Source organism: Hippocampus zosterae, chromosome 16 (assembly GCF_025434085.1).
Source record: "Hippocampus zosterae strain Florida chromosome 16, ASM2543408v3, whole genome shotgun sequence".
NCBI lineage: Eukaryota > Metazoa > Chordata > Actinopteri > Syngnathiformes > Syngnathidae > Hippocampus > Hippocampus zosterae.
In genome coordinates this window covers 18,598,506-18,625,377 of record NC_067466.1, presented here as the reverse complement: position 1 = coordinate 18,625,377, position 26,872 = coordinate 18,598,506, and the positions used below count along the sequence as shown (strand labels likewise).

Genomic DNA, 26,872 nt, shown 5'->3' with positions numbered 1-26,872 from the left:
TTATATTGTATATTATATGTTGAATAAATCCAGCTATTTTACCATAGGAAAAATATTCACGTCTATATGAATTGCATGAAAGTACGTTTGACGCTTTGTTGACCGCGTTTGGTTTACCCAACACACACACACGTCCAAAATCAATTAAATTTGTTTGAGTGTACGTATTTGATGTAAGTTAGTGTAATGTGATTGGATGAGCTCGATAAGGCGTCACAGATCCGTGCTCTTTGATTGGCTAAAAGCTCTTCACTTCTCCCACTCTTCCAGACACGCCCACACAGCGAAAAACACGGCCAGACTCAAACATGGCTGAAGTAGATGAGCCCGAAACCACTTCAGACGGAATCTTACAGGAGATTTTCACGTCCCCTTTGAACCTGACCCTGCTCGCTTTGTGTCTTTACCTGCTGTACAAAATCTTCCGCGGCGACAAGCCGCCGGACGCTGGCCCGGCGGAGCAACAGCTGCCCAAACTGAAGAAGCGAGACTTCACCCTGGACGAGTTGAAGCCTTACGATGGGCTGCGCAGTCCCAGAATCCTCATGGCTGTCAATGGCAAAGTCTTCGACGTGACCAGGGGGAGCAAGTTCTACGGGCCGGGTTAGCGCCAACTTTCACAAAAGCCGAATGGCCTTATCGCTGCTATTTTGTCGTCTGATGTTTCGTAGTGCGGCGAACAACGAGATGAAATTTCGTGTCGACTTGACAAATCATATTAAGTGCGTTGCGATACTACACGTTGTCTTTGTTTTGGTTTGTTTGGGCCGCAACTCGACCGACGACTTGATGGCACTCGGTGCGGAGTCGGGTTCTCCAAAATATTAGGAACGGCGCTCAGCGTGCTTTCATGCCAAGTTGCGCTACTTGACAATTCCCCCCAAACCTGAAAATTCGCACCCGCCTTTACCTCATCTGAGCTTTGCAACCTCTGCTCCGTGTAACCTCTGACCAGCATTGACATCACACCGCTGTCATGCACCGACTCTTTTTTTTTTCTTCGTTCGTTGCAGTACACGCCCAGCCAAAGAATCACTTAATGAATAATAAAGATAAAGTGTGGAAGGAGGCATGTTTTGACATTTTAGAACTTTTGGAAAGCTTAATTTACTGTAGAAAAGTTTTCATTTCACTTTATGAGACTTGTTGCTGATTGGTGGAGCTTAATTTTTTTTAATGATTTTTTTTTGTTTTTACGCCAATATTTTCCATTCTATTGCCAATGAACGTCTGTTCTCCCTTGACTTCAAGAAATTGCTATCGGCAGGGGTCCGATTTCGCGAGTTAAACAAAGCAAGCGGACCTTTTTCACTCATAGTGGCAGCACTTCAAACACTTGGCAATCAATGTGCAGATCCGTGCACTTGGCGCATGCAGCCCACACACACATTGTGTTCCCGACGCTGCAATCAAGTATGTGTGTGCACCACTTACAGTACCTCCGCATCCAAGAAAACTCAATCCACCCTAAAAAAAAAAAGAGGAGAGTTTTTCCACTCACAAAGGCAGCACTTCATACACTCGCTGTGTACATTAAATGAGCCCAAAATCAGACAGACTGACTTGCAGACACATTCTTAGAATTGTTTGCGGTTGTTTCGTTCTACGTGTCTCGGTCCAATGTCCATCCTACGTTTCCCCCTAGACGGTCCGTACGGCGTTTTCGCCGGCAGGGACGCGTCCCGAGGCCTGGCCACCTTCTGCCTGGGTCAGGAGGCCCTGAAAGACGAGCACGACGACTTGTCCGACCTGAGCGCCGCGCAGCAGGAGAGCCTCTCCGAGTGGGAGGCGCAGTTCACGTGTGAGTGCCCGCAAGGATCTCGCCGTCTTCACGTAGCAACCCTTTTTTTTTTTAAATTTTCTTCCGGTGAAGCTGCTATTGACTGTCAAAGCTGTACGGGGGACATTTCAAAACATCTGTCCCGTTTTCTGCCCTTCCAGTTAAATACGACTACATCGGCAAGCTGTTGAAGCCCGGCGAGGAGCCGACGGAGTACACAGACGACGAAGAAGGGAAGGACAAGAAAGCGGACTAAAGAACGCCACACGCGCGTGCTCGTCGGGCGGTAAAGGACGCGGGATGCCTTCATGCTAAATCTTCGCCAAAGGTTCCCTTAGGTTGCGTCATGGCGACCGCGTCTTTCTGCTGCCTCGAGGTGTCGTCGGCGTCGAGCGATATACAAATCATATTTTTGCAACCCCGGATGTCAAAATAAGTTTGTGGTGATTAAGGCGGCACACGCGATTGGGGGGGGGGGGGGGGGGGGTTAAATCAAAATGAATGTAAGTTGTGAAGCGAAGATTTTTTTTTTTTAAAGAGATGGACCAAGTACTCCTTCCTTATAAAATGATGCTTCTCTCTTTCCACTGTCATTCCCGTTCAAATACGCCACACTACGATCCATTCCGTTAAACTGCTTTATCCTCACATGGGTCACGAGGGGGTCGGGGGGGCTGCTGAAGCCTATGCTTGGTTGTCTTCGGGCAGGCGGCTGGGGGACACCCTGAACCGCTTGCCAGCCAATCACAGGACGCACAGAGACCAACAACCATCTGCGCTCACACTCGCACCGCGGGACAATTGCGGGAATTAAGCCCGGTTACCTCTACACAGTGAGCTCGATGCACTAACCACTCGACCACCGGACCGCCTTGAATCGAGGTCACAACTGTCATTTGCTAAGCTTTGTACATGCGGACTGAATGTGGTAATACTGTCAGTCTGGAAATGATATCCGCTTAAGAAATAAAGCTTTGGGAGGGGGAAAAAAGCAATTTCTCTTTTTTTTGTCCTCTATTGTTGACTTGTGATACCCAAAAAATGTATAACACATTTTTTATGTAAAAAAATTAGCACAATGTAATATTTTACTTTCTTGTGAAGTGAGTTGAACGGCAGCTGAGGCAAACAATTCACTGCTAATCCCTCAAACAATCATGAAATGATCATTGAAATCACATCAGATCACAATGTGTAACGATGTAATAAAAGAAGCAAGTCGCACTTGTAACATGACTTAGTACATTGAAAAATAAAAGTTGCAGTATTCAGCGTTACTACCGCATCTGTATCGCAACCACAGCTATCGAAATATGTAATTCAGAATCCTCCGCAAAAAGTTATGTGTCAGAAGTGGGATTCGAACCCACGCCTCCATTCAGAGACCAGAATACCCGTTTGACGGAAGGAGGTTCATCCTTGAGTCTGGCGCCTTAGACCACTCGGCCATCCTGACACTGACAATCAAGTCGTTCATTATTGTAGTTTTATACTTTAATTAACCGAAGTAGCAAACACCCGAGATAATTTTTTAACATTCGTTCATGTTTTTAATGTCCACAGGCGTACATTTTTTTTGCTGCATTCGTCTTTTGCACATGTTCCACGAGACGACAACGAAACCGACTGCGCATGCTCACATTACATCACTTCCGCCACACACACAAAAAAAACCCCGACCTGCTTCATTTGCTCCGTTCAAGGGTATCTACAAGTATCGTCATGTACAGGTTCGCGAAGGCCGCCGTGAACATCAGCGGTAAGACGACCTGGAATTATCAAATACGTGTTGATGGGCTTTCAAGAAATCGTGCTCGCTATTAAGCGTCTGAGATTCCTTAGACGCGTCTCCGGCGGGTCACCCTGGCCAGCCTGCTAACATGCAAGCTAATGCTAACAACTCTGGTTTTCCATGTCTTTCAGCATTCATCGTTAATACGGGTTTTAAGAGCTTTAATATTGGAGTCAGATTGACAAGTCCTAAACTCAGGACCCACCCGTGTGTTAAAGTGGCCGTTCTCTTTCAAAGAAATCATAAATACTAACAAAAGTAAAACGCCATTATGTCAATGTGATCGTTTCACAATACAAATAAAATATTTTTGCTTATAGAAGATGTACAGCATGCCGCACAATTCCGAGGTTCTGTGTTCAAATCTCGCCTTACTTTTGGTGAAAACTGTTCAAAGATGACAAATGCTGTATTACAGGTCAGGCTGCACGCCAAATGAGGCACGGGTCCAGTGCTCCACAGGACTTCCACTCCAAGTATGGCACCGGTGTGTTGGTTGGTGGCATTGTCTTCTGCACAGCAGTGTGGTCATATGTAAGTGGACTTTGTCTGTTATTCGGGAAGGTGGCAAGAGTCCCCCAAAATGACTCTGCCGCCACGCTCGTTCTAGCCGGAATGGCAACTTCACCTGCGATACAACGCAACAATACTTCTGAAAAACACTATCACTTCTGTCTTCTTTTCATTGAAATCCACGACATTTAGTGCCATCCAGGTTTTGATTTCCTCCAGTCAGGATAAAAGTATCGTGAGAGCATGCTTTTTTTTTTTCCTTTTTCTTACAGGTGGTGACTCAGACGGGAATCACTTGGAATCTGTCCCCTGTTGGGAAGGTGATGCCCAAACCATGGAGGGAGGCTGATGAATAATACAAGAAAACATAAAAAGCCACCATGGTTGAGGTCCAAACAAAAATCTTGCAACTGTACAGATGAACAGTAAAGTTTGTTTCAATATTGTCCAAATAAATTAAATGTGATTCTAGATGTGTGTTGTTTTTTGTAATTTGTGTGCTTTATGCATAGAAAATATCATTTGCACCAATGCATTTCACTAATAATAATTTGAGCAGGAATTTTACTTTTTATTAATGATTTTTTTAAGATTGTTTGATAATGTTAAAGTAATTAGAACGTTTGCTCATGAATATAGAAAGTCTCATTTTAAAACCGTGTTTTGTTACTTGGTTTTCTCTATTGTGCCCACAACACTTAATCTTTTGGAAAAATATAACCCAAATATTGCAGTTGTATTTAACATTAGTCACTCTTTTTGGTACTATTATATATATATTTTACTAATATACACCAAAATAAATGTACAGTTTAGATGTGGAAGATGGACGAACTGAGTAAATGTCTTTAAAAACGCGCATACTCTTGTCTTGAAATCTCATTTAACGTAATCTGAAGCGAGTTTCTGCTTATAAGTGTGATGTTGTATAAATGACATCTTTGCTAGCCAATCAAACGCAAGGGGCCCTCTTTCCACGTTTCAGCCAATCATTTTAAGGGGGGCGTGTCTTCGCTCAACCTTATCCCGGCGCGCTGTTAAGGTCACCGCCGTCTTTCTGGAGCTCGCCAGCCACCCAGAAACCAGCGAAGCCGCCGAAGCGGAGGCGACACAGCGACGAACCAGCAGAAAGACGAGCAAAGATGTCTCTGTCGAACAAACTCACTCTGGACAAGGTGGACGTCAAGGGGAAGCGAGTCATCATGAGGTGAGTGCTTCACGGAAATTGGATTAGCTCGCTGTAGCTAACGCTTCGATATTTATATTTTGCTGTTATAATTGTATAACTACTACTGCAAGTAGTTTCATGATAATTCTTATCATTTCAATTTTGGGGGTGTCACGACAAGGTGGAGAAATAACGCGAGGGGCGTGATGGTCCATAATTGACGAAACCGGAAGTGTTTTTTTTCTCCCTTTTGTACTGACGTCATGTGCCAGTACACTGCTATTAATAGTGTTGCAAATTGCCACCAAGTACATTTAACCTCTCGAATATTTCAATTTTGCACCATTAAGTGTTTTTCTTTGTGCTCTCCTCAAATGTACGTGATAATGTGCACGCACAAACCAACTGCCATAAAACCACTACAGATCAATATATTTGGGGGGGGGGGGGTTCAGCTTGAAAACCTCATTCATCTCTAATCAAATCTTCAGTCAATTTCAGGGTGCCAACGATGCCAGTTATTTCCATCTTTTTGTAATGAGAACAAATATATTAAGAATTGTTTTTCGGATGATAAATAGTAGCATGATGCGGCTTGGGCGATGTTTAGTCAGTGTCCAGATCGAACATAATCATCATTGAGCTAAACTTTTTTTCATGAACCAAACGGGTCCGTTCGGTTGGTCCGTCGGCACACTTGAACCTGACACCTGTCCACTGCGGAAATGTCAAAGGTCCCAGTTGGCATAGGCCAAAGGTCACTGTCAGCTACGGTTTGTGATTTGACCGAATAGCGTGCTAGCGCCAAGCGTGTCACAGCCATTGCTTGCCCCGGCGAGCATTTCATTCGAAATGAGGGCCCGAATGAAAACGAGGCAATATGGGGAGGTTACCGTGGCAACAGTGGGCCGAGCACCCAAGAATCTGCTTGCCCCCCCCCCCCCCCCCTAAAACGAGCTAACGGCTGCCCATTTGTTAGGCCGGATCAGAAGACAACAATAACACGGCTCTCCGCCACTATCAAAAGTGCTGCGTTTGTAAGGCAGCGGATCATGAAATGCTCGCCTCGGGCTGCCAAAAAATGCCGCTGAAAAGCTGACTGCTGTGCTTCCGGACCAGACGTTGCTTTCACAGTACTGTACGGCATTGTCTGCACGCCGGTGTCGGCTTAGGGCGCATCAGGTGGGGAGGAGGGAACTTATGCAACGCTGGCGTACGAGGGAGGTGGCACGTTGGCTTATGCGGCCGTTGCTGCATCAGAGCAACTCTGCTCTCGTCTCGTTCATTCCGACGGTCAAATAATGAGGGGGGGGGGGGGGGGGATAGTCCCCTATGAGGAAGAGAATGGGCCACATTCACTCATTTGATCAGTTTACACTTGGCCTTAATAAGCTATACCTGATCATGGGTCCACCCCCTTTTCTTCTGCAAATAATTACAAGCGCATTCTGAAAATATTCCCGTTTATTGATTATTATCTTATTCCAGATCTTGTAACAAATCGTCTGAGTGATCTGAATCTCCTAAATACGAATAAGTGCACATTTTGCAATCAAATTCTGAGGTTCCAGTCAGTTGCGTTTCACTTGTCCATCTGCGCCCTCTAGTGGACAATATTAACAACACCCTTTGAGAGTGAATATTTGCAGTTTGTGTCCAATCCCCAAATAAAACTCCAAACGGTTTTCTTGTATGCATTTAGAAACCCCCACCTCATAAGGCCCATTTATTTTTCCTGTTGTTTTTTTTTTCTTTTCTTTTCTGCCAGGGTTGACTTCAACGTTCCCATGAAGGACAAGCACATCACCAACAACCAGAGGTACGCTTTGCATCCTCTGCATTTGCCGACTCGAGAGAGCTGACGTCCCTTCCCTCATCTCGCTTTAGGATCAAGGCTGCCGTTCCCAGCATCAAGCACTGCCTGGATCACGGCGCCAAGTCGGTGGTTCTCATGAGCCACCTGGGCCGCCCCGACGGCAACTTTGTGCCGGAGAAGTACTCGCTGGAGCCCGTCGCCGCCGAGCTCAAGTCCCTGTTGGGAAAGTGAGGGGCATTTCAGTGAAGGCAAAAGTCATGTCGGCGGTCAGCCACTTTACAAACCGCCCCCCCAACCCCCTTTCCTCCCCGTGCGCAGGGACGTGACCTTCCTGAAGGACTGCGTGGGCGCAGAGGTGGAGGCCGCCTGCGCCAACCCCGCCGCCGGCTCCGTCATCCTGCTGGAGAACCTCCGCTTCCACGTGGCCGAGGAGGGGAAGGGCAAGGACGCCGCTGGAAACAAGGTGAAGCTCACTGACGCGCGCGCAAAAAGATGCTCATGAATCAATAAGGTGAAATCAAAGATCGGGGCTTCCGGGGCCCGCTGCTGACATTTATTTTGAAGGTCACTGTTGCTTTTCCTGTCCCCCGAGAGGCGTGCTCGGTATGCACTCTTGCGTGGATTCATTTCTACCGTCCAAGCTTCTGTCCGGCATCGTTAGAAGCATCTACAGAGCGCGCAGTGCCTATAACCACAATAATGAATGTGTTACCCGGGTTATATCCCCCCCCCCCCCCCCCCCCAAAAATATGAGGGCCACACTAGGTGAAAATATGAAACTCACTCAAGAGACGTGGAGCGTTATCATTTAAATATTGCTGCTGCTTTATTGTGTGAAATGTTCTCATAAAGCCTTTACCCCCCCCCCCCCCCCCAAGTTAAAATACTTTCAGAATCATTCCACCCCCGGCCCCAAAAAGTTAAAAAAAAAACTCTTCTGACGTCAATACAAGCAGGAAGTGGTCCAAAAAGTCCCAAGTTGAATGGATGAAAGATTTGCAAAGTTCCAATCAAACATACAATTTATTTATGTATTAAATCGAGTTTTTCAGGTCATTTTTTTTTCTGAAAACATGTTTTTTTTTGGGTGGGGGGCGGTGGGGGGTACGTTTCATCGACATTGTGGGTTTTGATATGGAGAAAATTTGGCAAGCTATGAGGCATGAAGACTCTTAACATTAGTCGGCACTCCTTAGCCAATCAGAGTGCAGAACACAATGGGCTGTTTTAAAAACAAAAACAAACAAAAAAAAAACAATAAAACAACAAAGAAGGATGATTATGTTTTATTGTTATTTTTTTTCCCCTCCCCAACGTGATAGACGAAGGCTTCCCAGGAGCAGATCGACTCCTTCCGGGCGTCCCTGTCCAAACTGGGCGACGTCTACGTCAACGACGCCTTCGGCACGGCTCACAGAGCCCACAGGTGAGCCCCCCCCCGCACCGCTAATGATCGACGGCGACCGCATTTGACGCACCGTGGCCTCCCCCCCCCCCCCCCTCCAGCTCCATGGTGGGCGTCAACCTGCCCCAGAAGGCGGCCGGCTTCCTGATGAAGAAGGAGCTGGACTACTTCGCCATGGCTCTGGAGAAACCGCAGAGGCCCTTCCTGGCCATCCTGGGCGGGTGAGACCCGGCGCCCCCCCCCCGCCGTTTGCTTGCCTTCCGCTCGCATTGACTTTGCGGTCGCCTCGTTATCGGCGATGGGCTCAGAGTCCACTTGTTCTTGTTCTTGGGCGGTCCACGTGGAGGACATTCATCAACGAAAAATATCTTGGCTGGGGAGTCGATTAAAAAAAAAAAAAAGCACCAAGGATTGAGCTGTCTTGACATTTTAAGGCGAGCTCGGCTTTCATCCGTTTTGTTTTGTTTTGAAAGCGCCAAGGTGAAAGATAAGATCCAGCTGATCAACAACATGCTGGATAAGGTGGACGAGATGATCATCGGCGGCGGCATGGCCTTCACCTTCCTCAAAGTGCTCAACAACATGGAGGTGAGGGGACGGGGTGGGGGGGGGCCGGGGGGGGGGGGGCTCTTTCATTCTGGAGGCCCTCTTTCAAACCGATACACTTTAGTCCTTCCGACCGATGCGGAAGGACCTCTTGATGAACCTGGCCTTGCTCAACACACCCCCGGCAGCCTCCTAACAAAAGTGTTTCTCCCCTCCTGGCGCCAAGACTGTAATCTCAAGCGCAGTTCAGAAATCCGCAAACAATTTCACACCCCCACCAGTATTTGCTCAGCCAGATGACCCATTTCAACATCGGATGACAGAAAGGAGAAAAAAGCAGGATTTTATTTTAATTTTTTTTCTGCCTTCCTCCCCCCCAGATCGGCAACTCCCTGTACGACGAGGAGGGCGCCGGCATCGTCAAGGACCTGATGGCCAAGGCCGAGAAGAACGGCGTCAAGATCACGCTGCCCGTCGACTTTGTCACCGCCGACAAGTTCGACGAGAAGGCCGCCACGGGTGTCGCCACCGTCGCCGCCGGCATCCCCGCTGGCTGGATGGTGAGAGCCGAATTGGAATAGCAGACCCCCCCCCCCCCCCCACCACCACCACCCGCCCTCAATAAATGTGATTTAGGATTAGAAGAGAAAAAAATGGCCGCCTTTCACCATCCAATCCGTTAACCGTCTCCTCCTCCTCCAGGGCTTGGACTGCGGCCCCGAGAGCTCCAAGGCGTACGGCGAGGCCGTCGGCCGAGCCAAGCAGATTGTGTGGAACGGCCCGGTGGGCGTCTTCGAATGGGACAACTTTGCCAAGGGCACCAAGAACCTGATGGACAAGGTGGTGGAGGTCACCAAGTCGGGTTGCGTCACAATCATCGGTAAGAAGCGGCACCTAGTTCGGGGAACGTATCGCCACGGTTCCTGAAACCGCCCCGCAGTTGTCAATTGGCACGCGATTGTCTCTCCGATGTCCAGGTGGGGGCGACACCGCCACCTGCTGTGCCAAGTGGAACACTGAGGACAAGGTCAGCCACGTGAGCACAGGAGGCGGAGCCAGCCTGGAACTGCTGGAAGGTGAGTGAAGGACTTAAACCAGGGGTGTCCAAACTTTTTGCCAAGGGGGCTAGATTTTATGTGGTAAAATGTCGAGGGGCCGACCTTGGCTGACATTCTTTACATTGAACAACAATATTGTTCAGCAAATTTTAGTAAGCCAGTCTGTTTCACATTTCCATTTTTATTTTAATTTCAACAATCTTAAGAATTTCTTTTGGTTCATTTGAAACAGGAATTTGAAATATGACATATCAGTCAATATAAACACGGAGTGATGTCCTGTTAACTCGTGAGTGATGCCCTCTAGTGTCTAAATGCTATTACTCATTTAGTGAATGCTATTACTCATTTAGCCACTAGAGGGAAGCAGTACTCTATGAAACATCACTCACCAGTCTACGAGACCTCAGTCAATGCAACACGTGTTCCATTGCGCCCAAACTGCGGGCCAGACGGCACTGATTTTCTGACGGGGGCCGAGGGCCGGATGAAATTCGACCGCGGGCCGGATTTGGCCCCCGGGCCGGATATTGGACATGCCTGACTTAAACCATCAATTGAATCAGATCCACGTTTCTATTTATTAGCGTTTGTTTGTCCTCCCAATGCAATTGATCAATTCTCGTGCCGGTATGTTTTTTTTTTTTTTTTCCCCCCCAGGCAAAGTTCTTCCCGGAGTGGACGCCCTGAGCAACGTCTAAACTTCCTTCCCATCGACCCGCCGACGTGTGTGTGAGCGCACGCGTGCGTGTTTGTGAGACGGAAAGAGAGAGCATGTGAATGTGTGTATGCTGAGAGGTGAGTAGCAACTAAAACCAGACTGGTGTTCAACTTGTGCAACCCTACAAAAAAAAAGAAAAGAAAAAAAAAAGACGCACACAGCCAGCGAGGCTTTATTAAAAACTGTGACGAGTCGCACTTGTGCCTTATCGGGACACGACTCGGCAACTACTAGAGTAGAGGGATCATTAAGGTGGAGGTTGTTTTTTTTTTTTTTTTTTTGCTGTGATGAAAACTTGACATCACTCCAGACTTCAGAAAGTGCGTGTTACTCTCCTCCAGTCACCCCCCCCCCCCCCCCCCCGCTGCTAACTTGTGTGTATTCGCGGCATCACGACTGATACACGAGCAACGGTTCGTGTGGCGTTTGTGTACCTTCTGACCTCGGGTCGCTTATGGTCGCCAGTTCAAGTTAATAAATGTCCCTAAAACCATTGCGCTACTCTTGTGTTCCTTCGCAGCTTGCACAATGGCAACCCCAATTTTTTTGGTGGGGGTGGAGATGAAGTACAGCAAAACATTTGATTGTTTTCCAATATGTTGTCCTTTTAGTATACTTTTTAGGGGGGGGCGAGGGACGATCCTATTATTGGCAAACTAAAGTTCTGATAAACTATTCCTCACACAATTAAAAAAAAAAAAGACAATGAATGAAATTTACATGGCAGAAAAATCAGTTTTTTGGGGGTGCGGTTAATATTTTTTCATTTTTTTGAAGAATCCAGGCATGCAATACCAAGTTCGTCTTTATGTATTTAAAACAAAATAATAAAATCACCTGGTAGGTTTGAAAATGGCTTAATTTGTTCCAGCCTGCCCCCCCCCCCCCAAAAAAAGAAACAAACGTTCATAATACTTTTATTTGGTGTGCTAGAATACTGTAACTTATAAAAAAACAAAACATAGTCGTGACAATTAATTAAATAGAACGTAAAGACTCGTTTGATGAACAAAGCTGCATGATTTGTCGTCAATAAATAATTTTCAGCCCCACGAGGTGAAATCTGATCCTTTGCGGTGTCACGGGTGATGACCTCTCACGACAGGAAAGGGGGCGTGTCCCCTTCCGCTTCTTGTTGGTTCTCGTACAACAAATCTACTCCGAAAGAAACGGGGGGGGGGGGGGGGGCACTTGAAAATCAACGCGCACCCGCGCCGCCTTCGGCAAATTCTCTGCTTACCGTTCTCTAGCCCGCAGGCCTTTTGCACCAGGAAATCCGAATTTTCATAGTCGTCGGCGTCTGTGCGGTGAGGCGACACGGCGCGTTTTGTTAAGCGCGAGACCCGCCGGCTCGAGACCCGGCTCGCCTCAAAACCAAAGCCACCGTCTCCTTACCGTCGTCTGTCGGCGCCGCGTCGGCCACGTTTACGTAGTGAGGCTCGGTGGGATCGTCATCTGAAGGCGAGATCGTCTTAGCCTACGCCGGCTCAAATTGATTTCTCTCGTTTTTTTTTTTTTTTTTTTTTTTTGGATCACCCACCTCTGATCCTCGAAGCCATCTGCTCGTTTTCATACACCGTGGTGGGGAGCGGATCGCTGCAAAGACAAAACCTTTGGATCCATGAAATCACGACTTTTTAAAAAATATATACAGATGCTTATGTTAACATTTAATTTTTTTTTTATGAACCGATGGCACTATTTGAGGAGGAATGGTCAATTTTGTCGATGAGAAATCAATACTTACACATAAATATGTTCCCAAATCTTGGGCGGTGACCCCGCTATCGCGTATAGAGCTGCGAGCGTAAAGATTGCATCAGTTGATACGTTGGCGACCGTGGACGTCTTGCAAAGTGTACATTGAATAGTCAGAAATTGTACAAAACTGACCTGGACATGCGCCCTCACTAGAAAATACAAATGACGACTGTTAAGGCAGAGCTCGCAGTTTTTTGTTTTTTTTTTGCGATTGAATGGAGAAAAAAAAAAGGGCCTACTTTGAGGAAAGGGTCATTTGATTGGCTTTCATGACTGAGGAATAAAAGGACAAATTGTTAGAATGTGCCAAAAATAAATGAAAATCTGTCAATTGATCCAACAATTGTTATGCATTTTCTACATGCTAGCTGCGGGAGGATTTATTTACCCGTTTTGGATCGCGTGACAGCAAATCTGCTTCCCCCACGCTGGCTGTCAAAAATGTCAAACCAAAAAAAAAAAAAAAATGTCATAGTCTAAATGCGGCATACGATTTTTAGAATGTCACAAAAGCTGATACTCACAACGTGTGCGGGTTGTATATTTGAGCTTCTTCGTGTATGGTCTCTGTGGGAAAAATAAATCGATTAAAAAAGGGCTTGAGTGCCATTTGTTGCCAAAAAGTAAATAAATAATGACAACAAAACATTTTTTTTAAGGAAAATTACCCCAACTCTAATTTGTTTTAAGTCCATCAGAAGAAAAAGAGAAATACAATTTGAAATTAAATATTAATGAATTATTAATATTTGAAATCTAATGAAGAAGGACGCACAAATTTCAAGTAAAAGCAGCCTAACTATCTCTATGTTGTCCCATTTCGTAAAATGGATTTCAGCGCAGTTGATTTTAGTTCTCGTTTTCGCATTTCGCCGAGACCCATCTGGAAAACCGTGTGGGGCCCCGGCAATGATCCTTGTGGCACGCCACTGATCCTAAATGCCGTTCAAAAATGTGGAATTGTCATTCGTCGAAGACGATATCGGTCAAAACGGTTCGACGCACTGATGATGGAATTGAAATGAATGTACTTGGAATCCTGATGCCACCAAAACAAAATCCAGTTCGGGGAACTTACTCGGCTTCCTCTTGCATCTCAGACACAGAAGGCTCAGCAAACTGAGCGAGGCCAGCGACGCGGTCGTCGCAATCGCACACTGCACGATGGAATTTCCCAGCATATCTGAAAGCAGCACTTGTTCAAACTTAGAACACATCAAAAACGGCATCTGCAATTGGGTTGTTGGGTTTTTTTTTCTTCATTTTTTTTTATCCTGATAAAGTCACACATCTGCAGCTCCAGGAAGTGGTTGGTCAAAGCGACTAGAGTTTGCGGGCGCACATCTGAAAGCAAAAGCGAATTCTTGTTCTGGATTATTAATTGAACAATTTCTGTTGCGTTTGAGAGCGATGTGAAATCGCTGTTGACGTTTAAACTGCCTTGTTTGTGTAATTGGCAATAAATCAATACAATTAATATAGTACATGACAAAAGCCAAGAAAACTGGCTAAAATAAAAACCAGAGTATCGCCATAATTAAAACATGATGTGTTTTTTTTTCTATTTCAAACAATGATATTCATTTAAAATTCATGATCAAAAACAAAAACGTCTGTTGACAATTCTCACAAATGAGTTTGGTAACGTTCATCAGATAAAACCTCTCCGGCAATGTCAGTTTTGTTCATTTGAAGACATTTAGGTGGGAATATCCTAATTTGGAGCACAGGATATGGAAAAGCAAGGAGCCTGGCCAGATCCCTGAGGTGCGCCATGTAAGGTGATCATATTAGGATCCAATGCTGGCTTTTGAACATTCATTGGCGTTTCTTGAGAACAATTAAGAATTCAAATATTTTTCCAACAGCCCAACCATGCCCGATTTTTGTTCGCCCGATATTCCGTTTCTCTATCGAGCAAAAAGATCCTTCCATTTGATTTATAATTTGTACTGCTGTAACAGGAAATGGAAGTGAAGCACAATGGCGCTTTTTAATTTCCGTAAGTATTTTTGTGTCTTCTTGTTTTCATCACATGATGTTTTTGCTTCAAAGGTTAAAAGCCAAAGACACGTCCACGCTGCGATACAATCCAAGGCACAAAAAGCGATCTAAAATCCTTCCTCAACTCACCCAAATCCAAATGATGACAACAGCATTGGCAAGCGCGTCGCCGCCGCGTTACCTTGCGAGGTCCGGCTGCTTCCTGCGTCGGCTGGAGTCAACATGAGCGGTGAAGCGTGCGCGTTGGCTTCCTTTTTACAACAATTCGCCACATCCGTCACACCCTCAAGATACACGAGAGACCTCACGGCGACCTAAAAAGTTTTTGCAATTTCAGGTGGGCACGCAAGACATGTCAAATCATGATTGAAAGTCAAAATGTCAACACACCAACACACCAATTTGTGGTTTTCAGTGCCCATGAATTGAACTTGACTGAAAGGTGGCTGATTGATACTTGGTTAAATTTTTTTTGTGGTAAATTCAGTTAATCGGAGATGATTTGGAGATGGACACACGTGTCTGTGTAAGGCCCCACATTTGGGCAAAATAGCAGAACAAGTGAAGTGCTGTGAATATTGTGTGTCAGGTGTTTTTTTGGAGATGCCGACTCTCATTTTTGGCAAGCCCTCCTTGAAAATAACCCTCAGTTGAATTCGCATTGAAACAAACCTGCCTGTCAATCAAAAATAGTTATACGCCGAATTTCTTCATACAATTCGAAATTGAGGTCATGCCATCCTCTACTACTAGCTAGTATATTTTGGCAAGGTACCTAGATTTTCACTTGAGTACGTTGACATTTTTTTCCAGAAGTTGTAACAGTAAAAAAGCCATTCTTAAGTTGCCGGAGTAGTTTAAATTAATTGTTATACATTTATTCTGGAAATGTCTGAGTTGTAACTCATGCTCTTTCGACGCGATAATTTGCAGGCTAGTTAGGCCATTTTAAAATTGTATTTTGTTTTTTTACATTCAGCCAAACATTTTAATTCGCATAATAATGGTTGTTCTGTTTATCGTTGTCATTAAAAACGATTGTCGCGACGCTTGTTTTGGTGTGAAAATAAAGCAGAACTGTACTGTATTTTTTTAAAAACGGATTAGCTGGTCGTACCCGCGACGTGACGTCATGACGTCACACAACAGGCTCGTTTTCGAGTTAGCAACAATTTTCCCCAAAAGACTTTCGCATATTGTTGAGCGTTGGAGTCAAAATACAGACACCACGACCCGGTGTGGTACTTTAAACGCATTCCAAAAATAAAAATAATAATAATAATTCCAGGAATCTCTGCGTCGACTCTCCCACGCTCTCGACGTCATGACGTAGGCTCTTAGCCAACGTCGTAGTAGGTAGGAGCGAAAACAGTTCGAAGGATACACGCCCCCCCCTGTCAAGCTAGCGGCGCCTTAACATATTTTGAAATAAACGGAACCCGGATGTGGAAAGATATCGATTGGGCACCGTATGAAGGAGCGGAGTGTTAGTGAAGCCTCTTGGCTGACTTGTCATCGCTCGCCGTTTTGTTGATGCTCGGCAGCGGTTTTCCGCGCGCATGCAACAGAATGGCGCGAGCAGCTCCAACGGCTCGGGTGTCGGCGGCGGAGAGCGAGAGTCTCCGTCCCGAAGCCCCCTGCTACCGGCGGCGACGACTCGGGTGAGACGGTTTATCCAGGAGCGGCGCACCCTGCCGCTGCCCAAAGTCATGGTGGTCTTCTCGACCGTGGGTGACGCCGAGAAAGCCAGCGATGCCATGGCCGACGATGACTCGCGGAAGCCGGCCTCCCCAGCCGTGGCGGCGACGGCAGCGGCGAACGTCTGCCGGGGCAAGCCGTCTCGCTACCCGCTGGACGCCAGACAGGAGCAGGAGGTAGGCCGAAGGTCCGACATTGACCCAAAACGGTTTGTTTTCATTTAATTGCAAGCAGTACCGAATAGGGATAACACGTGACGTCATAACCAAGCGCCAAACTTGGATTGTTTGGCGGACCGCTGCGTTGTGATTGGCCAAGGTTGGGTCACGTGGCGAGCTATGGACTTCATCCTGAATCCAGACCTAAACACGGCAGAATAATCCCTCTGTCAGGTTTAATTTAATATAAAATAATATAATATATATATATATTTAATATAAAGGGCCTTGCTCGGAACATTAACACATAACAAGGTTAATGGACATAAAAATAGGTTCGAATTGCCTATATTCCTCATTCAAACCATAAACGTACTGCACACTACAAAGCCAGACGAGTTTAATATTGGACAAATGTCAAGTTTCCCGAGGTGATCTCTCTGAACGTGGGGGGCTCCCTCTTCACCACCCGGCTGTCCACGCTGCGCCGCTACGACGACACCATGCTGGCCGCCATGTTCAGCGGGCGCCACCACATCCCGCGCGACGCAGACGGACGCTTCTTCATCGACCGCGACGGCGCCTACTTTGGGTGAGTTGCGCCGACGCGATTGTGCGCGTCACATTTCAACGCTTCGCGTTGTCCGCGAAGGGACATCCTGAACTTCCTGCGTGAGGGCGAGCTGCCCCAGCGCGAGCGCGTCAGGGCGGTGCACCGCGAGGCGCAGTACTACTCCATCCCAACCCTGCTGGAGCTCCTGGAGGACACGCAGCCGCTCACCGGAGAGAAAGTGCGGCAGGCCTTTCTCGACCTGCTGCCCTACTACAAAGGTAAGCACGGAGGCCCGCCCGTGACGCGACTACTTTTGTCCCCCAAAGCAATTGAGTCGAAGGAGCGCCGTGTGTGCTCCGGCAGACAATCTGGAGCGCATCGTGGAGATTGCCAAGCTGCGCGCCACGCAGAAGAAGGCGCGCTTCGCCAAGCTGAAGGTGTGCGTCTACAAGGAGGAGATGCCCATCACGCCGTACGAGCGTCCGCTCTTCAACTCGCTGCGCTCGGAGCGCGCCGAGGGCGAGGCCAAGCTCTTTGAGCACCACTGCGACGTGGACGTCTCCTTCGGGCCCTGGGAGGCGGTGGCCGACGTCTACGACCTGCTGCACTGCATCGTGGGCGACCTGGCGCACCGCGGCATCGCCGCCGAGCAGCAGTGCATCGGCGTGTGTGACAAGCACCTCATCAACCACTACTACTGCAAGAGGCCCATCTACGAGTTCAAGATCACCTGGTGGTGAAAGGCGGGCCCCCCCAACCCCCCCCCCCCCCCCTCCCCATTTCCGGGCCCCTTTTGGGAGCCCTCGCGTCCTTTCCGCTCAAGGCACGCTCGCGTTTTACCGCTGGCCGATGGGACTCCAAAGAGTCCCTCCTTTAACATGGCTGAAAGCCGCAAAGGTCACGGGTCACACACGACCTTAGCATTTCTGCTCCCTCGCCATCCAAGCCGTACTCCGCGTTGGCCCTGCGGTCCAGGAGGACGAGCCACCCGATCGAAACGGGCCCATTTCGGTGAGATTGACAAAACCAATCTGCTATAATTCCATTTGGAAGTATAATTTGGGGGGGGGGGGGGGGAAGATTATTCCTCCCTGTAAAAAGACAACATTAGCCTTGAGCCAGAGGGGAATTTTGATTTTCTTGAATCATTTTTGAGTTGGAGTCTCAGCGCCGTCCCCCAAGAAGGTCCCTACTTGTTCGTTCCACGTGGGACGGTCATATGACGACATTGTTTTCTGGATTCCTTGTTGCATTATGCACGTTTTCCCCCCCGCGGGGAGTGTGAATGTGCTGAACTCCTGTTTCCGCGCCGTTTCCCGCTTGGATATATCAACACGGCAGTCCGGCCCGCTTTCGACGGCAAACTCGCCTTGATCCATTGCAGACTCAATGAATCGTGAATGTCGTGATTGCTGTGCCCATCCCTGCTATTGCAATTTCCGCCATCGAACTTATTTCAAGCATTCCGCTCGTTGGAACGTAGCACTTGACGCTAAGCTAACGGGACCCCCCCCCCCCCCCCCCGGTGTCCTTGTACCTGATGAAGTCTGAGCACCTTGCGATTGTAGCCGAGAAAGTGTATCTTTTGTAGCTCACTGCGTAGACGCTATAGAAAGTCCCACTTTAGTTTTGGTTGTCTTCGTAGCACTACGTTGTGTTGTTTCTATCATGGATCATCAGGAAAAAAAAAACCTGTTGGCTTCTAGGAAGCTGTCGTTTTTTTTTTTTTTTTTTCTTTGCTTTGTATTTATTGTACTATTTTATGACAGACACTAATTGAAGTAAATCTATAAATATGTATATATATATAAAATATAAGAATCCCTTGTGCTTAAAATGGCCATCTTTTTATTTGCACACCGCAAATTTTCTTTTGAAATGAATGGCAATGCCAGGAATCCGTTTCAGACACACGCCCTCCTCCAAAAGAACCCCCCCCCCCTCCCCCCAATTTTTTTTTTCACTTTTTACCAGTAAAATAGTACCTGCTCACTTCTGCGTTCTTGAACAAACTGCTGTGGAACAGGCGAATTTGGACCAAATCATCGGCTAATTATTAGCTATATTATAAGCGATAAAAATCTGCCATTTTTTTTCTTGTAATATTTATTTAGTTATTTTTTACGGATTAACACATTACAATATAGGGAAAAAATAATACCACCCCCCAAAAAAAGAAAAAAAAATCTTAACCGATTACTCTTTGTTGTAAATTGAAACCAATACAATAAGACAGTATTGTAAAGCAGTCAAAGCAGTTTGGTTTCTAATTTTTATCGTCGTTAGCACGAAGGGACACAGAAAAACAAAAGGTGTTTTATTCATTATGTATTTTTTTCTAATTCATCTGCCTATTATTCACCTGTGGGAATTTAAGAATCAGATTCAGAATCGGCATTGGACTGGAAAAAAAAAAAATTAGACCGAATACAAATGGAGACCAATCTTTTCAGATTTATATTGCTTCAAATGTTTTCAATTTCCTTCCACTTTCCAATTTATTATTTTTTTTTTCTTTTGCCACAAGCAAGTTTCTGACAAACAGGTGGCAAAAGTAGAAGGGGTAGGCCTGTTTTTTATTTTAATTTTTTTTTTTAAAGCGGCACGCACATCTCTCACTTTCCTCGCATTTACCTTTGCCCGCTATTCTTTGCCTTTCCCTGTCCCCTGACGTTCAGAGTGTCTGTCGCCCACCCGGGAGGAGGGCCACGGTCGCCGGTCCTGCTGCTGGAGGAGGAGGAGAAGGAGAAGGGGGAGGAGGAGGAGGAGGGCGGTGGGAGGAGGCTGGCGGGCCAACCAGCTCTCGCTTCTTCTTCTTCGCAGCGGCAGCAAGCAGGAAGGATGGAGGCAGAGGAAAAAGGCCGTTTCTAAGCCGTCCGCTCACAAGCTCGCCGCCGGTCCGGGAAAGGAAGCGAATGGGAAGCATCCGGGCCGCCCGTTTGCTGCAGGTGAGCATCTTGGAAGCCATTCGTCCGATGAGAACGCGTGGGGGTGCGGAAAGGGTACGGATGGACGCTAGGAAGGAAGGGGGGTGGGGGTTGCATAACAAGACGAGGATGCTATTAATGCTACCGACGTTAGTTAGGAGGGATGGTGGGAGGCAGGCGGGGAGAGGGGGGTTGGGGGGGGGGGGGTGAAGACAAATGTTGCCGGCTGTGCAGGGCAGGCCCGCCGCGGCCTGCGTGCGCCGCTTTCTACGCACGGCGCAAATATTCAGCGGACCTCGGAGCGTTCGTCGTCTGAGCAGTCATAGAGCGGGTCGCCTCCATCTCCATGACAACAGCCTCTTCCTGTACAAGCCCCCCCACCCCCGCCCCCGACTTGCCGCCTCGGAATAGTTTTGCCCGTTTTGTAACGCGAGCTCCATTGTTGACAAGCGTGTTTTAAAGAGACACGCAAGTGAAAAGGGATGAGAAGGTGTTCAAGAAGGAGCTCGCGTGCGATTACCTGCGGAAAGCACCCGTGGGGTCGAGGACGGGTCATGGGGGGCTGGGGGGGGGGGGGGGGGGGGGAATCTGGAAACGGTTAAGACTCCCGTGCCTGGAAACTGAAATTGGACAACGGCGTAAAAAGGGATGCCGCCTTTGTAAACATAGCCAACAGAGGTCACGCAAAAGGTCAGAGGTCGCGCCGGCGAGATCCAAAAGGAGGACGCGCAACGTTTTTGTTGATTCGCCAGCCGTTGAACGATTTTAGACAGGCCGTCGCTACATTTTGGAAATATCTGCGGCGCGGAGTTTGATGGAGATCATTCCGAATCGTCATATGTTACTGTCACGTCATGCCGGCGCCGTATGGCTCCCGTTCGCATGGCGGACCAGGCCCTCCGATCTCTCATTTCATTTGAAAAAGCGATCCAGGGAGAAACATTGACGTTAGGATGAGCCTGCGTCGGCCATTGTGGCGCGCACCTGCTTAAACAATCCCATTTTCTGTTTGCTCAAGCCCATTCCCCAAACAATGGTCGCCAAGCAACGGCCGCCAGATGCTCCGTCGGGCTTTAGGATTTTTTTTTTTTTTTTAATGACGCCACAAAATGACACCCCCCGTTGTGATGGCCGGCCGTCAATTTATAGAAATGGCGCCAAAGACAAGCGGCAAAAATGGACGCTAACGTGAGCAATGCTGTGCTAACTCTCTCGTACCTTTTCCCATCGAAAACTATGCTGATCTTCTTCTAAAGCTGCTACGGCTAACATCATAGCAGTAGCGAGAACGGATTTCACTCAGCCTGACAAATCTAAATCCGTTGGATTTAGATTTAGATTCATTGGATTTAATCCAATATTGACGTATCGACGAGTTATATGAGACATCTTGTGGTTTGCTTTAGCGTTCGCCGCTAGCAGTTAGCCTTTATCGAGCGACAGCGTGCTCATTGCCGTTAGCTCCTTGTCAGTCCACGATCCCATGGATGTGATTTATTTGGCCAAAAAGCTTTTCCTAGTTAGCTCGCTTTCGGGAAGATCTCGTGAAGATCGCGTCTGAATTAAGAAGAAGAAAACATTTGAAGGAAATTCGCGCTCGCTTTATTGTGCCGTGTTCACTGGCTACTACCTTCATTCAAGTTATTTGCCATCTACCGTTTTTTTTTTTTTCTTTTTTAAGGCTGAAAAAGCAAATGAATCTTGATTTGAACTTCTACTTTTCACTCGGATGCCAATTTTACCATTCGGTATGCTTGGCTTTACGGTATGTGGCTCTTAAGGAGTCTCTTTGGACTACTTTTTGCTTCACTGCTAATATTTGCTCTCCTTTAAGAGTACACGACTCAAAAAAATGTAATCGATTGCCAAAATGGACCATCCAATGCTACGAATTACCCCACCCCCCACCCCACCCCGATTGAAAATAACAAGACCCATGTTATCCAATGCTGCAGCCTGTTCCAGAACATTCCCGCTATATTGTGAGCACTTGATAGACAGAGCCGCCCGTTGCCATGGATACCGGCGCTGCTCAAGCTCCAAATATTCCCTTGCGAATGGAGTGCGCAACGGCTTCAACGCGCTCGTTTGTTCTGCCGGTAAATCCGCCGATGGGGTCGAAAGGCTCATGGGGGATGGGGAGGGTGGGGGGGGGGGACAAGAAAAATATCACAGTCAAGTCAGGGGTGCAAATTCAGTTTTCCGACAGATCCTACAGAGGTGGCAAAAGTTTTTGCAGTCTCTTTTGAGTATAAGTACAGATCCTTACTTACGTAAAAATGACTTGACTTGAATGAAATTTCAATCGTGTAAATACCTGTTTGATATCTTGGTACAACAAAAACAGTATATCATTTCCCTTGTTTATTATTCATTCATTCATTCATCTTCCGAGCCGCTTGATCCTCACGAGGGTCGCAGGGGGTGCTGGAGCCTATCCCAGCCGTCTTCGGGCAGTAGGCGGGGGACACCCTGAATCGGTTGCCAGCCAATCGCAGGGCACACAGAGACGAACAACCATTCGCACTCACACTCACACCTAGGGACAATTTGGAGTGTTCAATCAGGCTGCCATGCATATTTTTGGAATGTGGGAGGAAACCGGAGCACCCGGAGAAAACCCACGCAGGCCCGGGGAGAACATGCAAACTCCACACAGGGAGGCCGGAGCTGGAATCGAACCCGGTACCTCTGCACTGTGAAGCCCACGTGCTAACCACTGGACTACCGGGCCGCCCCCCCTCGTTTATTAAATTTCTTTTTTTTTTTTTTTAACCAAAATAAAGTTTTGCTGAAGTCACTCAGTAGACAAAAAAATTATTAAAAAAAACAAAAAATATACAGTTATTTTTTTGTGTGTGGTGGGGCCAGAACAACTTAATGGAATTTTTAAAAAAATTAAAAAAAATATGTGATATATACGGTGAACTCCAAAAATCACCGATTCCTTCCAAAAAGTCGCATCAAAATAGGCAAATTTTTCAGCTGCCGACCCGCAAATACGCAACGTGCAAGTCAACGTGCCAGCGTAGTCGCCGTAACGTGGAGAAAAATGTCGCCGGGTACGGGAAGGTTTTTTTTTTTTTTTTTTTGCCACCGACGGCGTTTGCGTCTCTCCGCAGCCTTGAATCCGTCCGGGAATCCTCATGGAGCAGGACGTGGAGAGCCCGGCCCTCGGCAAAAGCTCCGAGGTCCACAAGGCTGGCGGCAAGGATCCGCCCAAAGAGCCGCCGGCGGCGGCGGAGCGCGGCCGCAAGGTCCAGCGCTACGTGCAGAAAGACGGCAAGTGCAACGTCCGCCACGGCAACGTGCGGGAGACCTACCGCTACCTGACGGACATCTTCACCACCCTGGTGGACCTCAAGTGGCACTTCAACATCTTCATCTTCGTGCTGGTCTACACGGTGACGTGGCTCTTCTTCGGCTTCATGTGGTGGCTCATCGCGTACCTGCGCGGCGACCTGGACCACCTCGCCGACAACCTCTGGACTCCCTGCGTCAACAATCTCAACGGCTTCGTGTCGGCCTTCCTGTTCTCCATCGAGACGGAAACCACCATCGGCTACGGCTACCGGGTCATTACGGACAAGTGCCCCGAGGGGATCCTCCTGCTCCTGATTCAGTCGGTGCTGGGCTCCATCGTCAACGCCTTCATGGTGGGCTGCATGTTCGTCAAGATCTCGCAACCCAAGAAGCGCGCCGAGACGCTGGTGTTTTCCACCAACGCCGTCGTCTCCATGAGAGACGGCCGCCTGTGCCTGATGTTCCGGGTGGGCGACCTGCGCAACTCGCACATCGTGGAGGCCTCCATCCGGGCCAAGCTGATCAAGTCCAAGCAGACCAAGGAGGGCGAGTTCATCGCCCTCAACCAGACGGACATCAACGTGGGCTACAACACGGGCGACGACCGGCTCTTCCTCGTCTCGCCGCTCATCATCTGCCACGAGATCAACCGGAACAGTCCCTTTTGGGAGATCTCCCCGGACCACCTGGCCAAGGAGGAGCTGGAGATTGTTGTCATTTTGGAGGGCATGGTCGAGGCCACGGGTAAGTCGGGGCGTCCCTGGGGGGGGACGGATAGACGGGACGGACGCCGCGCGCGGTCGCCGCCAACCCTTGCCGCTGTTCGCAGGCATGACGTGCCAGGCGCGCAGCTCGTACGTGAGCAGCGAGATCAAGTGGGGCTACCGCTTCACGCCCGTGCTCACGCTGGAGGACGGCTTCTACGAGGTGGACTACAACAGCTTCCACGACATCTACGAGACCAACACGCCCGCCTGCAGCGCCCGGCAGCTGGCCGACATGAGCGGCCGCGCCCGCCTGCCTCTCACCTGGTCCATGGGCAGCAAGCTGAGCCAGCAGGGCCTGGCCCCCGAGGCCCAGCGCCGAGACTCGCGGACCGAGCGCAACGGAGACGTCGCCAACGCCGAGAGCGAGTCCAAAGTGTAGCTCTCCTGCTCCTGGTTCCTGTTCCTGTTCCGCACGGACACCGCACACGCGCGCTTTGGCCGGCAGTGAGAGAAAAAAAAAAAACCCGAGACGGTGTGTCGCGGTCTCACCCACCGCCAGATCCTTCTTTATTTTTTCTATTCCAATCTTCCCATAGGGACGTTTTCATATCAAGTATTTTTGTACATAATCGGACATGTTTCGGACTCCTCCTGGTTTCTCGGGTTTGCCGTGTGAATATTCGACGCTAACGCGCTGGTTTAGCTTAGCCCTGTACATAATCAATGCCTTACTTCGGCCTTGTCTGACGCCAGCAAACTTCTGTCTCCGAGCATTCAAAAACGGTGTGTTTGCGCCGTTCAAAAAAAAAAAATTGATCATAAAACAACGGTCGCCATTTTGACACGCGCCATAAAACAACGGTCGCCATTTTGACGCGCCTGAACGATTTGCTCCCGGAATCGATGTTTCCGTTTCAGTGGCACGTGTTGCCGGAAACAAACGTGACGTTTGCAAGGCTTTCACTGTCCACCCACCATCCAGCTTTTATCTTTTTGATTTTCCTTCCAGAAATGTACACGAATGCAGCTGCACAATCGAAGGAGGTCCAAAGACATCATTTCACGTTTTCAAAAATGTCAATCTCTCTCTCTCTCTCTCTTACAAAATGAAAAATACAGAAACATTAAAAATAGAGATGTACTTTTTAATGAATTTTTAAAAAGCGGCTACCCCGGCACTTTTTACTTGTCAACTGCGCCCTTTTGTCCACGTCGTTCGCACGCTGCGTCCTCCGAAGGTCGCAGTTTCGGACGGATGACGTCACTTCTGGCACAGCTCGACCGCGTGTGGAACACTTCGCTCGGTCCTTCCACGTCTCCTCGTACAAGTTCCGCGGCTGAAAACGCTGCGGACGTGACGTCACGCGGTCGAGGAAAAAGAACGCAGGCTTCGGAGGACGCAGCCTGTGAATTTGGACACAAAGCCTCTCTGGCCCCGTCGAAAGCTGCTTTGTGGTTCCGCGGCCTCGCACGCGACACTTCCTGCGGAAAGCCATGACTTTCAACTGCCCTTTAAAAGTACAAACCACGACGCTTTTTCACTTCTTTTGCACATCGGAGTAAGAGAGACAATCACTGTTGCAGTAAAAGCCCCGAAGCCTGAAACCACTCACACACTCAAGTCACACGTCACCTAACAGAATAAAAACAACTATAATAAATAAACTGTTAATTGCAGTTCTGTTTTTGTAAGGCTGCGTTTTTCCAAGTTAATATCGTTTGACGTTTTAATAAAAAAACAGCATTTCATTTAGCGTCAACGAGAATACTGCAGTTTCATGCCAATGTAAAGTCAAGCGCGGCACGTTGACGCGTTGAAATAATATGACGAGTAAAATTTCCATATTTATTTTGCAGTCACTCGAAGGGTGTTTTTTTCGAATACAAAGTAAGTATTCCCACTTATAGACATCTGTCAAAAGGAAATTCCTTCACCCAAAATATAAAACTGCGTTAAAAATTCGACTATGATATTACATTAACAATCGCGTATGGCTTCCGGGTTCGGCTTCCGGGTTCACGAACCCGGAAGAGCCATACGGAAGCCCGCAGGAGCGCAAACTCAAGAAAATCGCGCGGAGTAACTCTGTCTGCGACGCTATTTACTCTCACTGGATCCAAAACGGTGACATGTAAGTGACTCTATTGGCATGAGTGTTACTGGAATCGCGAACGATTTTCTGTTTCATGCATTTACATTTAGGTACTGAAGATCGTGGCATCCAAACGGTCTAAATTGTAATGCAACGCATCCGATTAGTTGCTCAAACTGAATTGCTTGTGGCTGGACGGTCAGTCCAGTAAACAAACATTTCCTGCAACGCTTTATCTGTTATCGTGCTAAAAAACCTTCCGTTAACTATAACGCTAATTAGAGAAGGCGCCAAATATGGGCATAGAGGACTTTGAAACGTTCCGTGGCTGGCTTCAAAAGTTTGTTGCACGACATCAATTCATGGAGCAATGCTGCGTTGTGTGGTGATCGAGGGGAGGTCAAGTTCGACATAGTGAATGGGTGGAAAGAAAAGCCACCAAGGTCTGTAACTAGTCTCATTTTGGAGCAAATAGTCCTAATTTTGTGACGCGTCTTGTTATATACTGTATTTGATTCATATACCTGTACTGTATGCTGCAGTTTTAGTGTTCTTAACAGTTTTTGGACCATATATTTTGTGCATTTTATTGCTTGTGTTGTTACACGTGTATTTTGTTAACATACCTGCATGTTCATAAAGGATATGTACCATAGTTTTTTTTCCCCCCACATAGGGAAATTGTGTTCCTGTATAAGGAAAGATTGGACAACGCAAATATGGTTCCTCACTAGAGAATACTTACCTGTATATATATTATATTTGAGCAATAACTCTCTGTCTCTTTCTCTCTCTCTGTATATATATACGGATATATTATATTTGCATTTAAAAATAATAAACACCCGCCTTTAAAAATGTTGAGTGCA

General features: G+C 47.6%; 5 protein-coding genes and 1 non-coding gene across 8 annotated transcripts; 5 read left to right on the top strand and 1 right to left on the bottom strand.

Moving 5' to 3' along the window:
• The first annotated feature begins 271 nt into the window (after positions 1-271).
• On the top strand, positions 272-2,317 carry LOC127588031 (membrane-associated progesterone receptor component 1-like). Its single transcript, XM_052046523.1, has 3 exons — positions 272-603; positions 1,646-1,801; positions 1,942-2,317. The coding sequence occupies exons 1-3, from the start codon at positions 309-311 to the stop codon at positions 2,034-2,036; spliced, it is 546 nt and encodes a 181-aa protein (XP_051902483.1). The 5' UTR covers positions 272-308; the 3' UTR covers positions 2,037-2,317.
• An 808-nt stretch (positions 2,318-3,125) lies between these two features.
• Positions 3,126-3,236, bottom strand: trnal-caa (transfer RNA leucine (anticodon CAA)). Its single transcript has 2 exons — positions 3,199-3,236; positions 3,126-3,171 (listed from the first exon to the last, which is right to left on the bottom strand). It is a non-coding gene; the product is annotated as a tRNA-Leu (tRNA).
• A 169-nt stretch (positions 3,237-3,405) lies between these two features.
• On the top strand, positions 3,406-4,556 carry LOC127588034 (cytochrome c oxidase subunit 7B, mitochondrial-like). The gene is made up of 3 exons (XM_052046528.1): positions 3,406-3,539; positions 3,991-4,106; positions 4,358-4,556. The coding sequence occupies exons 1-3, from the start codon at positions 3,413-3,415 to the stop codon at positions 4,439-4,441; spliced, it is 327 nt and encodes a 108-aa protein (XP_051902488.1). The 5' UTR covers positions 3,406-3,412; the 3' UTR covers positions 4,442-4,556.
• Positions 4,557-5,142: 586 nt separating this feature from the next.
• LOC127588000 (phosphoglycerate kinase 1) lies at positions 5,143-11,343 on the top strand. Its single transcript, XM_052046485.1, has 11 exons — positions 5,143-5,292; positions 7,022-7,072; positions 7,141-7,296; positions 7,388-7,532; positions 8,392-8,495; positions 8,576-8,695; positions 8,948-9,062; positions 9,401-9,580; positions 9,723-9,900; positions 9,998-10,096; positions 10,739-11,343. Exons 1-11 carry the CDS (start codon positions 5,228-5,230, stop codon positions 10,777-10,779), a joined length of 1,254 nt encoding a protein of 417 aa, XP_051902445.1. The 5' UTR covers positions 5,143-5,227; the 3' UTR covers positions 10,780-11,343.
• Positions 11,344-16,014: 4,671 nt separating this feature from the next.
• Positions 16,015-17,747, top strand: LOC127588008 (BTB/POZ domain-containing protein KCTD7-like). The gene is made up of 4 exons (XM_052046495.1): positions 16,015-16,438; positions 16,843-17,012; positions 17,073-17,251; positions 17,337-17,747. The coding sequence occupies exons 1-4, from the start codon at positions 16,124-16,126 to the stop codon at positions 17,711-17,713; spliced, it is 1,041 nt and encodes a 346-aa protein (XP_051902455.1). The 5' UTR covers positions 16,015-16,123; the 3' UTR covers positions 17,714-17,747.
• Positions 17,748-17,803: 56 nt separating this feature from the next.
• LOC127587995 (G protein-activated inward rectifier potassium channel 2-like) lies at positions 17,804-25,587 on the top strand. 3 transcript variants are annotated; one of them, XM_052046480.1, is made up of 4 exons: positions 17,804-17,984; positions 19,652-19,921; positions 23,023-23,947; positions 24,033-25,587. In XM_052046480.1, exons 1-4 carry the CDS (start codon positions 17,852-17,854, stop codon positions 24,598-24,600), a joined length of 1,896 nt encoding a protein of 631 aa, XP_051902440.1. In that variant the 5' UTR covers positions 17,804-17,851; the 3' UTR covers positions 24,601-25,587. The 3 variants fall into 3 exon arrangements, 2 of the variants coding, with proteins under 2 accessions (XP_051902440.1, XP_051902441.1); XR_007958935.1 differs by lacking the exon at positions 17,804-17,984 and having other exon boundaries at positions 19,799-19,921; positions 24,033-24,414; positions 24,920-25,587; XM_052046481.1 differs by lacking the exon at positions 17,804-17,984 and having other exon boundaries at positions 19,799-19,921; positions 24,033-24,486.
• Positions 25,588-26,872: the final 1,285 nt, after the last annotated feature.

What these genes read in the sequence shown, in the direction of transcription:
- LOC127588031 (XM_052046523.1), top strand. Translation starts at nt 309, where the DNA reads ATGGCTGAAGTAGATGAGCCCGAAACCACTTCAGACGGAATCTTACAG. An exon ending in GAGCAAGTTCTACGGGCCGG is followed by an intron (nt 604 to 1,645) that starts GTTAGCGCCAAC and finishes GTTTCCCCCTAG; the next exon opens with ACGGTCCGTACGGCGTTTTC. An exon ending in GTGGGAGGCGCAGTTCACGT is followed by an intron (nt 1,802 to 1,941) that starts GTGAGTGCCCGC and finishes CTGCCCTTCCAG; the next exon opens with TTAAATACGACTACATCGGC.
- LOC127588034 (XM_052046528.1), top strand. Translation starts at nt 3,413, where the DNA reads ATGCTCACATTACATCACTTCCGCCACACACACAAAAAAAACCCCGAC. An exon ending in GGCCGCCGTGAACATCAGCG is followed by an intron (nt 3,540 to 3,990) that starts GTAAGACGACCT and finishes GCTGTATTACAG; the next exon opens with GTCAGGCTGCACGCCAAATG. An exon ending in GCACAGCAGTGTGGTCATAT is followed by an intron (nt 4,107 to 4,357) that starts GTAAGTGGACTT and finishes TTTTTCTTACAG; the next exon opens with GTGGTGACTCAGACGGGAAT.
- LOC127588000 (XM_052046485.1), top strand. Translation starts at nt 5,228, where the DNA reads ATGTCTCTGTCGAACAAACTCACTCTGGACAAGGTGGACGTCAAGGGG. An exon ending in ACGGCTCACAGAGCCCACAG is followed by an intron (nt 8,496 to 8,575) that starts GTGAGCCCCCCC and finishes CCCCCCCTCCAG; the next exon opens with CTCCATGGTGGGCGTCAACC. An exon ending in GCATCCCCGCTGGCTGGATG is followed by an intron (nt 9,581 to 9,722) that starts GTGAGAGCCGAA and finishes CTCCTCCTCCAG; the next exon opens with GGCTTGGACTGCGGCCCCGA.
- LOC127588008 (XM_052046495.1), top strand. Translation starts at nt 16,124, where the DNA reads ATGCAACAGAATGGCGCGAGCAGCTCCAACGGCTCGGGTGTCGGCGGC. An exon ending in ACGCCAGACAGGAGCAGGAG is followed by an intron (nt 16,439 to 16,842) that starts GTAGGCCGAAGG and finishes ACAAATGTCAAG; the next exon opens with TTTCCCGAGGTGATCTCTCT. An exon ending in CCTGCTGCCCTACTACAAAG is followed by an intron (nt 17,252 to 17,336) that starts GTAAGCACGGAG and finishes GTGCTCCGGCAG; the next exon opens with ACAATCTGGAGCGCATCGTG.
- LOC127587995 (XM_052046480.1), top strand. Translation starts at nt 17,852, where the DNA reads ATGGCTGAAAGCCGCAAAGGTCACGGGTCACACACGACCTTAGCATTT. An exon ending in GGGCCGCCCGTTTGCTGCAG is followed by an intron (nt 19,922 to 23,022) that starts GTGAGCATCTTG and finishes GTCTCTCCGCAG; the next exon opens with CCTTGAATCCGTCCGGGAAT. An exon ending in GGGCATGGTCGAGGCCACGG is followed by an intron (nt 23,948 to 24,032) that starts GTAAGTCGGGGC and finishes CGCTGTTCGCAG; the next exon opens with GCATGACGTGCCAGGCGCGC.